General features: G+C 47.8%; 1 protein-coding gene across 8 annotated transcripts; it reads left to right on the top strand.

Annotated features, from left to right (window-relative positions):
- Window positions 1-5226: 5226 nt before the first annotated feature.
- rabgef1 (RAB guanine nucleotide exchange factor (GEF) 1) lies at window positions 5227-15848 on the top strand. Of its 8 annotated transcripts, none has more exons than XM_060056388.1 (12): window positions 5227-5378; window positions 6033-6226; window positions 6396-6604; window positions 7557-7640; window positions 9074-9094; window positions 9776-9942; window positions 10287-10368; window positions 11536-11668; window positions 11850-11941; window positions 12315-12571; window positions 13160-15242; window positions 15284-15848. In XM_060056388.1, the coding sequence occupies exons 2-11, from the start codon at window positions 6048-6050 to the stop codon at window positions 13607-13609; spliced, it is 1674 nt and encodes a 557-aa protein (XP_059912371.1). In that variant the 5' UTR covers window positions 5227-5378; window positions 6033-6047; the 3' UTR covers window positions 13610-15242; window positions 15284-15848. The 8 variants fall into 8 exon arrangements, with proteins under 8 accessions (XP_059912371.1, XP_059912369.1, XP_059912372.1 ...); XM_060056386.1 differs by having other exon boundaries at window positions 5228-5378; window positions 10284-10368; XM_060056389.1 differs by lacking the exon at window positions 7557-7640 and having other exon boundaries at window positions 5228-5378; window positions 10284-10368.
- The last annotated feature ends 579 nt before the right edge of the window (window positions 15849-16427 follow it).

Here is a 16427-nt window from a genome sequence, read left to right as displayed (position 1 = left end):
TCTGTTTTGCTTCAAGGTATAAACCTTGTTGATTACCTAAATTCTCAAAACACAAACCAGTCTACAAAGGTCAATATTTTGCAAAAGTTAGCAGTTGCATGGATGTCTTTCATCCATTACCTAAATGCACTATCTCTCTATTGTAGGCCTACATATTACTACCTACCTTCATGCCCTGGGTCCTGGCCAGTCGAGTAGCAACCAGCTGGCGCCCCGGAGCCGAGCACTGTGGTGTGGCAACGCACTGTGGTGTGGCAACGCACTGTTGTATGGCCAAACACTGTGGTCTGGCAACACACTGTGGTGTGGCAACGCACTGTGTGGCAGTCAGGTTTTTTTCTGCTTCTTCAAATGTTTTGCGTCACAGTTGCGTCACAGTCTTCGTTGTTCGACTAGTTTGACCGAAGTCAAAGAAGAAGAAGAAGAAGACACGCACCTATAAGTATTGAGCGTCTTTATATACCTAACTCTAACCCTAACCCTATTTTTCACTTTTATATCCATCGTCTAGCTAATTAGCATATGTTTTGGGTTAGGGTAGTCTGGCTGAGTGGAAATGGACAGCGTCTATAGCGCTAGTGTCGGATCCACCGCTACTCCTCCCCTTCCTGTTGCTGGCTTTCCCGTATTGTGCTTCACCTCAAACTCGGAAACTAGGCAGTATGGCGAGTTTTGAAGAGGACTGGTTCCAGACCATTCTACTTCCTGTAGTTTGGTCTGGCTTTGCGAGACTAGGGTTAGGGTAACCCTAAACCTAACCCTAACCCTAACCATCGAAGAATCGATTATTTTTCTCACCCCTAGTAAATAAGATGCCATCTAAACCCCTACTGTGTGTTACTTGATGGAGTGTAGAGCTTAGCTACAAAGAGTTCATATTGTGGCGAATGTCAAAAGCAGAGGCGTGATATTCTTTCAGTGACTTTATCGAATCGTTTCAAGAGTACACCGAGACCTAACTCAACCGAGCACTTAACATCAACCGAGCACAGCCCGTGGGGTCGCATGCCCCAACCCCCCACTGTCTGTTTGAGTCTGAGGTCTCGTCGGTGTGAGTGGAGCCGTGATGGGTGAGCTGGGTGCGTCTGGAAATCCGGCCGCCAGGGGGCGGTAGGGTGCCAAGCGGTCTCTGTGTAGCACCACCACCCGCCCACGGACACACATCTTTACCCGATACACAACATCGGAAAGTTGTTCCAGCACCTCACAGGGCTGGTCAGTTTGGGAGACTCCCCTCACGCCCAGCTCAGTGTTGGACTTCAAAATCGTAGTCCTGTAGGGCCTCGATCCCTCGGGCCACCTGTCCCTCAGGCTCCTTGAAGAGGAGCAACCAGGTCAGGGAAGCGTGGTCCATCCGCAGAAGGAACCGCTGGCCGTAGAGGTAGGGGCGAAAGTGTTTGAACGCCTCAACCACCGCCAGGAGCTCACTTCGGGTGAAGCAGTAGTTGTGCTTTGGGCGAGACAAGGAATGACTGTAGTAAGCCACCACCCTCTCGCCCCCTGCTCCCTCCTGCGACAGGACTGCCCCCACTCCCACGTCACTGGCATCCGTGTCCACTATGGAGCTGCGGCCAGGGTCAGGAAGGGCCAGGATGGGTGCGGTTGTCAGAGCACCACGGAGCTGGGCGAAGGCGGCTGCACAGTCGTCCTCCCAGCTGAACTCCCTCCCCTTGTCCGTGAGACGGTGTAGGGCGTCGGCAATTGATGCAAAGTCACGGACGAACCGTCGATAGTATGAGGCGAGCAAGGAAGCTGCGTACCTCACTGACATTTCGGGGGATGGGCCAGTTCCTTACCGCCTCCACCTTGGCAAGCTCCGTAGCCACGCCTTCTGTCCCCACCACATGGCCCAGGAACCTGGTCTTGCGCTGCAGCAGGTTGCGCTTTTTGTGGTGTAGGCGCAGGCCTGCACCCCGAATGGCTTGGAAGACCTGGCGGAGGTTCTCCAGAGCCAGCTCGAAGTCCTTGGCATCGACCAGAAGGTCATCAAGGTAGACCACGCACTGTTTTCTTTGAATGTGAGTCAGAACCCTCTCCATAAGTTTCTTGAACGTGGCGGGAGCATTGCAGAGACCAAAGGGCATCACCCTGAACTGCCAGAGCCCTTGGCCGATGGTGAAAACCATCTTGGGTCTTGCATCTGGTGCCAGCTCCACTTGCCAGTAGCCGCTCCGCAGGTCTAGTGAGCTGAACCACTGAGACCCTGCGACTTTGTCGATGGCGTCATCTATGCGGGGAAAGGGGTAAGAGTCCTTTCTGGTCAAATCGTTCAAGTGACGATATTCCACACAGAACCTCCAGGTGCCGTACTTCTTTTTGACCAGGAGGGCAGGGGCAGCCCAGGGGCTGTTGGATGGCTCTATCACCCCCGCCTCAGCCATCTCCCGGATCATCTGCTCTGCTGCTTCTTGTTTGGCAAACCCTAGTCGGCGGGCTCGCAGTCTAATGGGCAGTGCCGTGCCAGTGTCATTGAGTGCTGCGCCAGGTTAGTTTGGGTGCAGTCCTGATTTCGTGCAGCAAAAATGTCTGTAAACTGCTGTAGCAGGTCTCGCTGCTGTTGGCTATGCTGAGCATCGAGTCCTTCACTGCTCCGCTGGTACAGTTACTGGATCGCGTTGTCAACATCTGACGATGGGGCTGGGGAGTCGTAGCCTCCACGGAGGTCGCTGTTGTCGTCTCAGGGGATGGCGGCGGTGGCTGTGGAGGCGGCCATGGTGCGGCGCCTGGTGAACACAGCTGGGCTCGTGTACACCCTATCTTCCCCCCTTCACGGCGCTGGAGGGTCAGCGTCTCCGTGCCGAAGTGAATGGTGTTCCTCGACACATCCACCCTAACCCCCCAACGAGGCAGTAGATCCAGCCCGATGATGCAGGGGTCTAGAATTTCGGCCACCCAAAACTTGCGGGTGGTTTCGGTGTTCCCCACCTTCACTGGCAGCGGTAGTTTCCCCAGCATTCCAGCTAGTTCTCCGGTCACTGTTCAGATCTTACAGTCGGTGGGCATCCATCCTGTCTCTGGAAGCACCCCTGGGCGCACAATGGAGATGGTGGAACCCGTGTCCACGAGGGCCCAGCAGGGGTGTCCCTTGATGGAACAGAGGAGGTAGAGGCCGTCTGCGTGGCCCACTCTACCAATCTTGTCATTGTTCTCAATGGGGTCTATGGTCGGTTGGATGGGTGGCAGCATTAGTTTCCCGACTGTGGGGCTCTGTGGTGTTTTGGTGCAGGGGCGGGGGCGGGGGCGAGGCAGTTCGGGGCCTAGTGCCCCACTTCTCCACAGCGCCAGCATGGGTCTTTGAAACGGCGTTCCCGGGACCCGTGGATTGGTCGACGTCTGCCTGGTCGAGTTGGTGACGGACGAGCCTGGCAGACGACCCTTCCCTCGACGTCCCCTTCTTCATCTCTGACGTTGGCCTGGCACACCTGGGGACCTGGTCGTTTGCATGGGGTCATAACAGCCTCCACCCTCTATGCCTCCTCCAGCACAGCACTGAGGCTGGTCGGTGCCGTGATGCGGAGGTGTTCTCTCAGTCTCTCTGGTGTGAGGCCATGGATGAAGGCGCCCAGGGCTAGCTCCTCACGGGCTGCTTCCTCAAACGCGGGGTAGCCACGACATGCATTGAAGCACACATCTGCGGCATAAGTACCCAGCGTCTCACCCTCTTCGCGGCGCCGGCGGGTGAACTGGTCCCGCATGTTGTCCTTTGAAACCTGTTGGCCAAACTACGCTCCAATGCAGCCGCCAGTATCGCATAGTCTAGTCGCTCGGTGGGTGTAAGGTCGAGCAACAACTGCAGCGCCTTCCCCTCATGTGCTAGAGCAACGTGGGCAGCAGTGTCTAGGTTGTTCCAGCCAACTTGCGCTAGGTACGGCTCCAGGTGTTCCATGGTGCCGGGCTAGCGATGGGCAGGCTGGCAGCAGCGGCCCGTGGCGAGGCGGTCGGCGGCGCCCTCTCGGCGGCCAGCAATGCCTGCTCGCCAGCGGCGATCAGCGGCGAGCTGTTGACGGCGGCGGTGAGCAGCGGTGAGCTCTCAGCGCCGGTCAGCGGCGCCCTCTCGACAGCGACGGCCAGCGTCGCCTTCCCCTTGGCGGCGATCGGCGGCGAGCTCTCAGCGCCGTAGGTCAGCGGTGGCAGTCTCTCTGCGCTGGTCACTCATCAGGATTCTTCTCTAAATAGCTTCTTGACATCGCCATCTTCATAAGGGGTATTATTTTTATAATATCCCACTTCTGACGTGTTATTCTTTCAGTGACTTTATTGTATCGTTCCAAGAGTACACCAAGACCTAACTCAACCAAGCACTTAACATTAACTAACTGTCTTCACTCAATACTCACTAACTGACTTCCTCAAGCAAAGCATGATGGGAACACATCAGCAACCAATAGCAGTCGTATAAACAATGCAACAAACATAGCCCCAGCGCTACAATATCATGGCTGGTTGAATGTGTTTCCTCTCAGGCGACCGAATCTGTTGCTTGTTGACGACTTCCTGCGTACACAAATTTGGTGGGCTCCTGAATCCTCGCTAATAGCCTTCCGAGTTGCACGTCATCCTTTTGACGTCATTTACGGTCTCGGGGCATTATATAGCGTTCCCGTTTGACTTTGTGATTGGCCATGAAATTTGCTAGTCATTGTTTATTGTTAGCTACATAAGCCTCTTTAGCAGACAAGCTCGAAAACAAACAACACAACTTTACATTATTGTACAGTATAGCATACACAGCAAGACCGTGCAATGCATAAATCGGTGACCGGAATAAAGTAGCAATGTAATCAAGTGTGTAAGAGCATTTAAAATCAACCTTTAAATGACCAACGTGGTGCAAATACAAAGAAAATAAATCTCTTTACGGGCGCAGCAATTTTTGTTCAGAGCGTCATCACTGCTCTCGGTCTGCTGTCAGAATTCCGAGAGATGAAGACAAAATGGGGGCGTGCCTCCGAGAAATGCCACCAGAAAGCTGGGAGATTTCCGACTACCGACTCGGAAAGCTGGCGTCCGAGGATTCAGGAACATTTTTGGCTTTGGAGTCGTCTTTAGCAGAATGAAAGGCATTTCAGAAGCTAACTTTGAATTTATTTTCTGATTCAGTACTTGCAACCAGTTTACTATTGACTATTTGTCTTTTAGGATATATATATATATATATATATATATATATAAAGCGATTTATAATGGATGGAGAGATGCAATAGCAAAATAACCAAATACGAACATAATTCATCGTGTCGACGTGCATGCAAAGGCGGACATTTCACCGTGATCCTGAACGCAGCATTACCATAACCGGAAGAGGCGTTGATTGTTGACGTTTTGCATTAGCCTAGCATTGCTAGCATTGTTGTCCTTCACAGCGTTCTGCCAGGGCGGTAAGGGATCATCTTACGTGATTTCAAAGTCATTGTTCGTCGGATAGTCGAGAAATGCTAGTGATCGACTTATCGAAGACTTCATGCAGGAGACCGTGGCACGATAATGCATAGGTGTCTTGCAAGCCAAACGTTAACGTTGTAGTTTACACCTGATTGTTATTAATACATAGCCTGAGCGTTTTCTATTTCACCATGACGACATTGTTCCCTGATAAGAGTCGAAAAACGGTCACATTTGACTGTTATTTACGGATATGCAGGCCTGTGAAAGGGCGCCTATATATGTGTCGAGGCCGCAGTGCGCACACTGTTTACTCAGTGTGTTGTCATGCAGCATGACCCTTCCTTCGGAGGGTCAGGACCCCTAGTGTTGTCCCCGTGTCATAGGGTTGCCCTCAATCTGACACCTGATTCGACTCTTCTAACTCATTTGTGAATTGGTGTTTGTATGCAATGCTGTTTCATAACGATGCCCCATTCCAAACCACCCATCCATTAGCAAAACGGTCATGTCTCAACATGTAATCTGTGAGCACAGTAATGCTGATATCATAATTGAATACTGTGGCCTTTCTCAAGACAGTTCCATCTTCATGTAAAACAAACCGTTATGGTCAAGGATACGACCCCATTTGAACATGTTCTCACCAGACGAGTCGGCCTAAGATGAGCCAGAAGCCGGAGCGCCGCGGGATCCACGTGGACCAGTCGGAGCTGCTCTGCAAGAAGGGATGTGGTTACTATGGCAACGCAGCCTGGCAGGGCCTGTGCTCCAAGTGCTGGCGGGAGGAGTACCAGCGAGCAAAGGAGAGACAGATCCAGGAGGACTGGGCCTTCGCAGAGAAGTAAGTAGTGTCTGTTTCTTTGCCGTCTCGGGGTGTTGCACAGTCAGAAACATTCACAGAAAAAGTATAGATAATAAGTTGAATTAGAAACTCCACACAGAAAGGGTATGCCTCGTCAGGGGGTGCTCGGTCATGCGAACGCTAAATCCTGCAACGTCGCTCTGGGCAGGCTGCAGCGCGAAGAGGAGGTGGCCTACGCCAGCAGCCAGGGGCCCTCCAGCCAGCCCGGGCCCCAGCCCCAGGCCCAGGCCACCCCGCCCCATGCCGCCCTGACCCCCTTCTCCAAGTTTGAGGAGAAGAAGACCAACGAGAAGATGCGTAAAGTCACCACGGTGAAGAAGTTCTTCAGCCCCTCCGCGCGCATAGCCCCCAAGAAAGGTACGGCACCGCAAACATTGACACTGATCGGGGGTATAAGAAAGACAAACCACCAGTACGGAAATGGATGAGGGTACTCAGCTTATACACGTTTTCACAGGGATCCTGTGATAAAGAGATGTTTACCGTCGAATACTGTATATATTTTGTAAACGGACATCGTGTGTTGGACACCATATTAAAGACATTACAGCTTGTTATTGTGCGTCATTCGTCCTCTCTCCTGGTGTAAGAGAGGTTTGGGTTAACTCTCTTTCTCTCTGCGTCTGGGATGGTTGGGATCCGAGACGTTCTTATTGGACCAGTGCTGTATTACCTAGAGTAGCCACATGAGGGCCAAGTCCTCCCAAAGCACGTGGGCACGGTTTACTGTGAGCTCCCTGATGGCGGGGCCACACCCAGAGGGCCGTTTACGCTCCACAGGCCACGTCGTTACTCCACATTAAACGCTCCTTAAAGCACTGCCTGTATTTCCATTGGGTTTCCTGGCTTGGGTAAGGTTGTGCTTTGGATGGGGACAAGAAATGTATCTGTTCTGGGCTTCCGCTGAATCCATCCCATCAGATGTTGAATTGTGCCCAACACCACATTCTCCATTCTTCATTCATTTTGTTCACCAAAACCAACACGGTTTCTCTGTTCTGCCACATCCAGACCCATTGATTTTGATAATATATCATCAAATTAGTGGGACTGCTTTATGGTCGTACGATAACGATGTATAGTCTCGTCCAGGCCACGGTCATACAAAGTGATCACACCATGCAACTTCACCTGGGGCTAAACATGAAATGACAAACCTTTTACCTTTTTGGTTTTAGTGGCTCTGTGTGCGTCATCACTTTGTCTCCCCTCTATCGCTTGCCCCTGCGTTCTCTGCATCCCTCTCTCTGTTGCTTCGCATCCGGGCCCTCCCTCCCTCCCTCCCTCCCTCCCTCCATGCTGTTGGCAGGGCTTGTTGAGAGGGAGGACAGGACCCTCAGGGCTTGGAGAGGGATCTTCTCCCCCTCGTGGGAGATGGGTTCTCCTACCGAAGGTAACGGCTCTAAGGCTGCTGTGGGGTTCCACTCCCTCTTGGTTCACCGATGGACCCCTTTTAAACAGAACCCCACAAACACACGTGTAGCCATTCACATCACATATGTAGGCAGGGCTCAGTTTGACAAAGCCCTGGCATTAGTCCTAGTGGCATTCACTAGTGTAGTCTACTATGGTACATTAAGGGGTAGACCCATCACTAGTGTTATGAGTGACACTTGTGTTTGTCCTATGATGACTCCTCTGGGTCTATTATCTCTTTTACATGAAATAGCGAATACAACAGTGATTTGGACTCGGTTTGCATACTGTAGACGAGCCTGCTCAAGGCAAAAAGCAAAAGATTGTAACATCATGGGTTTAGCATCGGGTCATGGGTGAACCACGTCTCATTCACAGGGCTACATTGTTTGTGTGTTTGTGTATGTGTATGTATATAACCCAGCTGGTCCTATAAGGACGTGGCTTAGTGGCATCTCAATGCGATTTCCGTCTCAATTGAAGAATTCTAAAGAAATCCATATGCAAATGTTTTGCTGCTTAGCAAGCGTTTGTTAGAGTTTGTATGTAAACGGCATCAACTCAGATTGAAGGCATATGTTGAGAGGCTCTCCATATTCAATCACATGACAAGCTTGTCAGCGGGATGCTTCAGAGAGGGCTGAGCCAGTTGGCAGTGACCAATGAGTTTGAGCCAGGTGGCCAGTGAGGTTTTTTTCAATGAAGCACAATGAGTTTGGAAAATAATATTTTGCCATTTCTTGTAGGGGTTTGGCTCATTCGATCCGGATTCTAATATATTAAAATTCTTGAATTGAATTTTCGATTCAAAATGTATACTCGATTCAGTACGAGGGGGTATTAGCTTTAGGATCTTCTGCGGCCCGCTTTGCGCTATGAAAAGCAGTTTAGACTAGAGTGTGTATATGCTTATCTTGTTGCCATGTTGATTGCAATAATGTAAACACACAAAGGCAAGCCAACGAAAAAGTACATCCAAATATACTTTCAATTTGAATCACATTTATTTGTATAGCCCTTAATCAAAGTAACAGCCTGGAAGTCTCTAAATGTATGACCCCCACCTAGCCCTAGCCCCCCAGATTGAAAAAAAGCTTAATTAGCAAGGAAGAAGTCCTGAGAAGGAACGGAGACTGGGGGAGATTTTAAGTTGTGAATCCATTCAGTTTTCTCTTGGAATGCAGGGCTTTTCTTGAATTGCACATCCTTTGGTGTGGTGCTAGCTTCTGTCTTTAAACTCCTCTATGCATCTTCTAAGTTTGATTCAGATTGGTTATGCTTTGTGTTTTCACTTTGATTTCTCTTGTTGTTTTTCCTTTTGATTGCTACTTACCCATTCTGTTCGTTGTTTTCACCACCGACCCCCGCTCCCTCCTTCCCCCTCCCCCCAAACGGTCGCCGTGCCCGCAGCGCTGGTGGCTAGGCTGAGAGGTCGGTATCCCACAGTCTGTCTGAACAGTCCATCATGCATCCTGAATACACTCCGCAGACATACAGCAACAATCGTTCATTCATAGAATCCAGATCTATTGACTATTTGAACGATGGCGTTAGGCACCCACTTTTGATTTGTCGTCGACACGTTTTGTAACGCTTAGACATAATCCATTAATTAATAAGTTAAAATAGTTTGACTGCTCAAACTATTCAGAAATCACCAGCATCAATGTGTTAATGCTGGCGTAGGGCTGCCTAGTGATACCATTTTGCTCTGCCGCCTAACATGCACATAACCTTCTAACGGTAGCATTGTTTCCGACGCACTAGTGCTTAAAGTAGAAATGTTATTCTGTTACCAGATATGAATGCCTCTACAAATGTTTCATCTTAACATCCTCTATTTGTATGCGTCGCTTTGAGTAGGTTACTTTCTTTATTCTGCCAAATGCGAACCGGGGATCTCTGTATTGGATGCCCTAAAACACCACTCAAAAGAGAGAGTGCTTTCGGTCGAGTTTGGAAGAGTACCTTCTCTTTGCAGAGCAGAGAGAGATTTGCCGGTTGTTGCTTTTCATCTTTAATCCCTGAGGTATCGGCCAACTAGAAATTCAAGTAGTTGACGACCAGGAAAGACAATGTGGTAATATCTTCTGGCTGCTCTTCACTCCATAGAGGGCCACGAGGGGAAGACCTCCAGCCCGTCCATCAGCCGGAAGGCCAGCTTGGAGACGGACCGCGTCTCCAAGGACTTCATGGAGTTCCTGAAGACCATGCAGCGACCAGGCCGGGAGATCCATAAGCAGTGTCGGGCCTTCATCGAGAGCATGGCCAACAAGAAGGTAGAGCCCCCCCCCATCTCCAATATAGCATGGCCAACAAGAAGGTAGAGCCCCCCAACTCAAATAGAGCGTGGCCAACAAGAAGGTAGAGCCCCCCACCTCCAATTGTGCATAGCCAACAAGAAGGTAGAGCCCCCCCAACTCAAATAGAGCATGGCCAACAAGAAAGTAGAGCCCCCCACCTCCAATAGAGCATGGCCAACGCGAAGGTAGAGCCCATTCCCCACTTGCAATAGTGCATAGCCAACAAGAAGGTCGAGCCCATTACCCACCTCCAATAATGTCCCATGAAGCATGACGCCAGCCCCGGTTTAATGAAGGGTTTGCCCCCATCGTTTCAGCAGGACCTTGGTGCAGATGAATTGTCCGAGTGCGTCCAAGACTTCTACCAGAACTTGTCGGATCGTCTGATGAGCCACTTCAAAGGTCTGTTAGGAAAGGTTTCCATCTGTGATGAACCTACTCAGATTCTAGTTTGAAACCCATGATAAGAAACATTTTTCCAGTAGGCCTACAGTGTTTCCCATACATAGACCAATGTGTGGCGCAGCGCAACAGAATCAACACCCAAGTGCCACAAATTGATTCTTTTTTCCTTTTCTTTTCTTTTTTTACACAATTTTGAAATGTAAATATCGTTCCGTTCATTCATCTCTGCATAGCACTCTTTCTCCCCGTCATTCTCGTTCGCACACGCACACGCACACAGAGACAAGCGCGCATACATGCCAATGGTGCGCAGGAACACTACCACTTATTGGATAAACCCGCGTATCACTGATACACTGCACACGCACTGACAGTGGATTCGCCCGCTCCTCCTCTCAACGGGCCTACAAAGGAAAACCCGAAGCAGCGGGATATTTGCGATTAATGTGAAATGCGGTTATAGTTGATCTATATATTACGGCGTTAGACCCCCGGCCGTTGTGCCGGGGATTTGAATTCGCTCTGCTGCATGGACTGGAGATCGGAAAGTGGGCCGTTCCACTTTGAAATGTATTTTTCCCCCCCCAGGACTCAACATTGTACCTTGATGGGTCCTTTAACAGCTTAAATATAGCTGGACATCTTACACTGAAAACAACTGCTGATAGATGATTTCCCTAACGTTTCTACCATAGCTGAAGACCCTTTAGTTTTTGAGTAACTTTTAAGCCTTGTGAGACCATATCCAAGTTTGTGTTTCTCTGTGAATATCAGTCTGGCCTTGGCTAGGCAGCAATTGATTTCCACATATGGCGTAGCCTTGCATTTTTCAAAAAGAACCAGCCAGTCAGATCAAATAACTTGGTGACGCTATTGCTCTCTTCGCTCGCTCTCTCAAAAACATGTTCTCCAATATGAAAAGCATTCTGTGCAAATGAATGATCTTTTAACCTCGTTATTCGTTCTCTTTCATTAAATATATATTGTTTTAATTTGTTTGTCAATAACTCGAAACTCCCTCCCCCTAGTGCAGATTGTCCTAACTGGTTTGAGACCAGTCTGATCTGCACAGAGAAACAGAATGTGAACTGGTTCGATCAGGCTGGCCTCAGGAGACTAGCCTTCTTTACCTTCAGTGGTTAAAGAGCTCCCTTTGACCTCCAGGCTCGTCTGAGTCTGTAGAGAGGGTGATGGACCAGGTGGAGAAGTACATCATGACTCGTCTGTATAAGAGTGTCTTCTGCCCGGAAACCACCGACGATGAGAAAAAGGACCTTGCCACGCAGCACAGAATAAGGTATGAAAGCCACTTAAAATAAACCCAAAATAACTAAAACTCTATGTGATATGGGTATTTGTCTTAATTTAATAATAATATTTTTTGATTTATGTTTAAAGACTATTAAATCATTTGACGGCACGTTCTTCAGAAAACTGTGATAATTACGCGTGTGCGCGCGTGTGTGTGTGTGTCCTAGGGCATTGCACTGGGTGACCATTGAAATGCTGTGTGTGTCCATGGACGAGGAGATCCCTGAAGTGTCGGACAATGTTGTCAAAGCAATAACGGGTCAGTAACTGGTCATATCAGCAAGCTGTGAAACAGGTTCTCATATTTCCTTACCCTTAAATAATAATATTTATAATAGTTTAATATATTATTGATTACGATTAGTGAGTTGTTTGTGTTTTATAGTCATCAGATGGCCTTTTTTGCTAATCTACTGTTTTGTTCGATACCTGGTTTTTAGTATAACTCGTTTTTCCAACCTGTAGAATATTTTCCTTATATTTAGTTTGCCTGTAATATATATTATTCCGTTAGTAAATTGTTATGTACTGTTGTAGTTGCTAACTGTATGGTTTTCAAAAGTGTTCTAGCCAACCCGGCCCCACTCCTGTGCTGCGCCGTCCTTGTTAAACCCAGCCTCCCTCTCCTCTAGACGTGATCGAGATGGACTCCAAGCGGGTGCCGCGGGACAAGCTGGCGTGCATCACACAGTGCAGCAAGCACATCTTCAGCGCCATCAAGATCACCAAGAAGGAGCCGGCGTCGGCCGACGACTTCCTGCCCGCGCTCATCTACATCGTGCTGAAGGCCAACCCGCCGCGGCTGCAGTCCAACATCCAGTACATCACGCGCTTCTGCAACCCCAGCCGGCTGATGACCGGCGAGGACGGCTACTACTTCACCAACCTGGTCAGTGTGCTGTCTCCAGGGGGGCGTGGGTCAGGGATGGGCCACAGCTGTCTGTCCTCAATGGGCGTGGGTCAGGGATGGGCAACAAGAGTAAAGCCTGATTCTGTTTTTTTTAACTGAATTCTGATGGGGGTTTGTGATCCTGATACCTCACAAGGATAACAGCTGGACCTGTTGGTTTTGATCTGCAGCATTCGTGTGCACATGCTAGAAGTTCATGTTATGTTATATGTAATGCAGCTATCATAATAATTCATTTTATTTCAGGGCGCCTTTCAACAACTCTCAAGGTTGCCTTACAGTTAAGATAAGCAAAATACAAGTTAAAAACAAACACATTTTTCAAATTAACAATGCAACGTATTTATTAAATTGGCGGGTGGGTGGAGTTGAGTGTGATGGACGAGTGAGAACAGGTGAGTTTGGGAGGAGGATTTAAATGTGGGGAGAGACGCTATAATACGGATGGCTAGTGGGAGAGAGTTCCAGAGGCCTGGGGCAGCGAGTCCGGGACTTTGCAGCGGGACAGGGCCTTGTATCTGACCTCACAAAACGTGTCTGGCGTCTTTTCCCCGTGGTCTGCTGCAGTGCTGCGCCGTGGCGTTCATCGAGAAGCTGGACGCCCAGTCCCTCAACCTGGACACCGACGAGTTTGAGCGCTACATGTCCGGCCAGGCCTCGCCTCGCCGGCCCACCGACAACGGCGGCTGGCCCCTGGAGGCCGGGCCCTCCCCTCAAGGCGGCGCCGCCGCCGCCGCCGCCTGCTCCGTGGCCGTGAACCCGGCGCTGGCCCAGCTCCACCACAGCCTGGAGCAGCTGTCGGGCCTGAGCGAGCGTCAGGACCGGCTGATGGAGGGGGCCCGCGGCCTGCAGGAGGAGCTGGTGTCCTGGGAGGAGGGCGTGCGGCGGGAGGTGCAGGACATCCTGGAGAGGTACCCCCTGGAGGTCCGGCCCCCGCCCGCCTCCGCCATCGACACGGAGAACGCCGAGACGGACCGGCTGCCCCCGCCGCTCACGCCCCAGGTGTTTGCTGGCTAGGGCCCTGACGATGAGGAGGAGGAGGAGGAGGAAGGGCGTGGGAGCGATTCATGAGTTGAATTGGTACTCAAGTGGGAATTTCATTGCAAAGCCGGTATCGCTTCAAGAGATTGTTAATAATAATGTTAGTGTGTTTCGTTTTACAAATTAATAGGAATACTTCATAGAGGTAACTATTCAGTCAATCAAAGGTTATTTATAGAGCGCTTGTCCTTCAGAATGGCAATACAACGTGCTTCACTAGGATAACACCACCAGGAGAAATTATTTAAAGGCTCAAAACCTGAATCACAGAGATAATTTAAGAGATAGAGTTGAACAAAGACATAATTATTCAATTATGAATTATTATTTATTTTTTATTACCTTTTACTGTTTACTCTTCATGGGACTTTTTTAAAAGAGGTGGAAACTCCCACTTAAAATCTGAAATCCCTCCTCACAGGTGTTTGAGGAAACATTTTCTTATTCACCTCAAACAGGTAAAGCTAATGATAGTAATCAGTTTTATCAAGGCATGGCCAGATTTTATTCCTTTTTTAACATTCGATTTGTTCCCACTTGTCAAAGTGATGAGTGGTAATAAGATAAGCTAGAGCCTCATGGGAAAATACAGATATCCAAGTTTGGGTTTGGCCATGAATATCGGTTCATCCTTTGGTTTCCACGTCTAAGTGCATTTTCTCTTCATCTTCATCTAGTCTACATTGTCATTGCTTTGTTGATGGCTACACTTTCCCCAGGCGCAGGCAATTGCTTTTGAAATACTGCACACTGCGACACTCCTTGCTTGGTCATCAACTGAAACTCACTCCCCCAAGCCCTGATTTGTCCTATAATTGTAGATAATGATGGGGGGGAAGTAATGGCATGCTAAAGCCACTGATTCTAACCTCACACTAATGTTGCTTGACACTCCTGACCCAAGACCTGACATGGTTTGACCATTAGTTGTAAGTCAGTAGGGTATTGTAGTTCTGAATGAGTCTCTGCATGGAAAGCAATGTAGACTCATGCTATCAATCAGTTGGTCCTCCCAACCATTAAATCATTGTATTATTTTAGTTTGTTCAATATTTTTTCTCTTTTTGTAATGAGAATTTCCAAGAAGTAGCAAGAAGTCAGGACACTATACTGGCTGAAAATTACACTGAGATAGGGGAATTGTTACCCCTTTCCCAAGCAGAAATAAACAGAGTAACTACAATAGTCTAGATATTTATAGTTTTCTTTTATCACAGACACATTTATTGGTAGATGTTATTTTCTTTACCTTGACATGTTTCGACGGATATGCTTCCGTCTTCATCTCAAGTCTCAATGGAATCTCAAGTGTCGACACAATGAATGCATTACAAATACAATAGTCTAGACAATGTTTTGTGCTACTGCAACTCCTGTGAAAGTCAAAAGGGAAAATTGTATTTGTGCAAGTATGACAGTCAGAATAAGAGCTGCTTCCTGTTGGAGACGCCGCTATACACTATGTGAAAATGTTGTATGGCAGGGGAAGGCCTTTAAAGCCCTTAACATAGACCCAGCCCCCAGTTTCCATAGTCACTTTTATCATGGGTAAAACCAAGTGCTTTTTTTTGGGAAAAGATAACAAAAGTGTCTTAATTGTAAATCCTGGGTTTCTATTTGAATTACATGGTCTGTTGCATTTTTTTTCAGATTGCAATTTCAAAATCATAACAATATTTACATTTTCACAAATATCATTCTGTTAGACAAAGGATTGGTGGGAAAGTATGGGCACAGGCAAACATTCAGTGATAAACCATGTGTTAGAATTGATTGTGTTGGAATCCTGCTTGTAATTCTTGAGCTGTACATAAGTGATCAAAGGTTGATAGATAAATTAATGCTATTTTAGTGGTTGCACATTTTGTAAAAATGTATCATGATTCTGTATTTTTGGTTGCAGTTATTTGTTTATAAATGTAAACAATTTTGAGTGGACTTCAAATTCTCTTTTTGTGTATTGGTTGTTTTATTCAAAATACCAAACTGATTTGAAGTGCATGTCTATAATGTGTTGGTACTGACCTCCCTGCTGTCACAAGTGTGCTGCTATGATTAATAATTATTAAATGCAAAGTTTAAAATGCATTCTTTCAACAGAATTACAAACAATGGGTTGTTGAGGCATTTGGTCCACTGCATTTAGTTAGTGACTGGGTGTACACTCAGTTTATTGATTGATCTTGTCCAATAAAAAAAGGTTTGAGTGTCTCAATGCAGATAGCCTTATTTTTCAACCGCACCAAGGGCATCTAAAAATCTCTCCTTCCCTTCCTCTGTCGAACTCTGGATTTAGCCTTTGGGCTATTTCTTTCAAAGATCAACCATCAGCTTTAGTTACCTTTCTCTCTCCCATGCAATGGTAGCATACACCCTTATTTATATGCATTACTCATTGGGTCCTGTCTTGGCAGGATGTCTAAAAATAGGTTTGTTTACAAGTTTACAATGCTTATAAATCTTGTAATTCTGAGATTAGAATGCTCAGAATTCTGAGATTAAAGTTAGAATTCTGACTTCATTCTCAGAATTCCATAGTTCTGACTTTAGAATGCTCAGAATTCTTGCTTGAAAGTCAGAATTCTGACTTTAAAGTCAGAACTATGGATTTCTGACTTTTTCTCAGAATTCTGAGATTAAAATCCGAATCTGAGTTTAGAGTCAGAATTCTGAGAATAGAGTTAATAGTCAACAATTTTTTTGTTCTTATGGCCCTAATCCTCTTCCGTAGATTCTGCTTTGAATATTTGGATGACGATTTTATATTTTGCACGACATGTGGAGAATAAAGTAG

The sequence above is a fragment of the Gadus macrocephalus genome, chromosome 7 (assembly GCF_031168955.1).
Source record: "Gadus macrocephalus chromosome 7, ASM3116895v1".
Taxonomy (NCBI): domain Eukaryota; kingdom Metazoa; phylum Chordata; class Actinopteri; order Gadiformes; family Gadidae; genus Gadus; species Gadus macrocephalus.
This window is presented reverse-complemented; position numbering and strand designations above follow the sequence as displayed.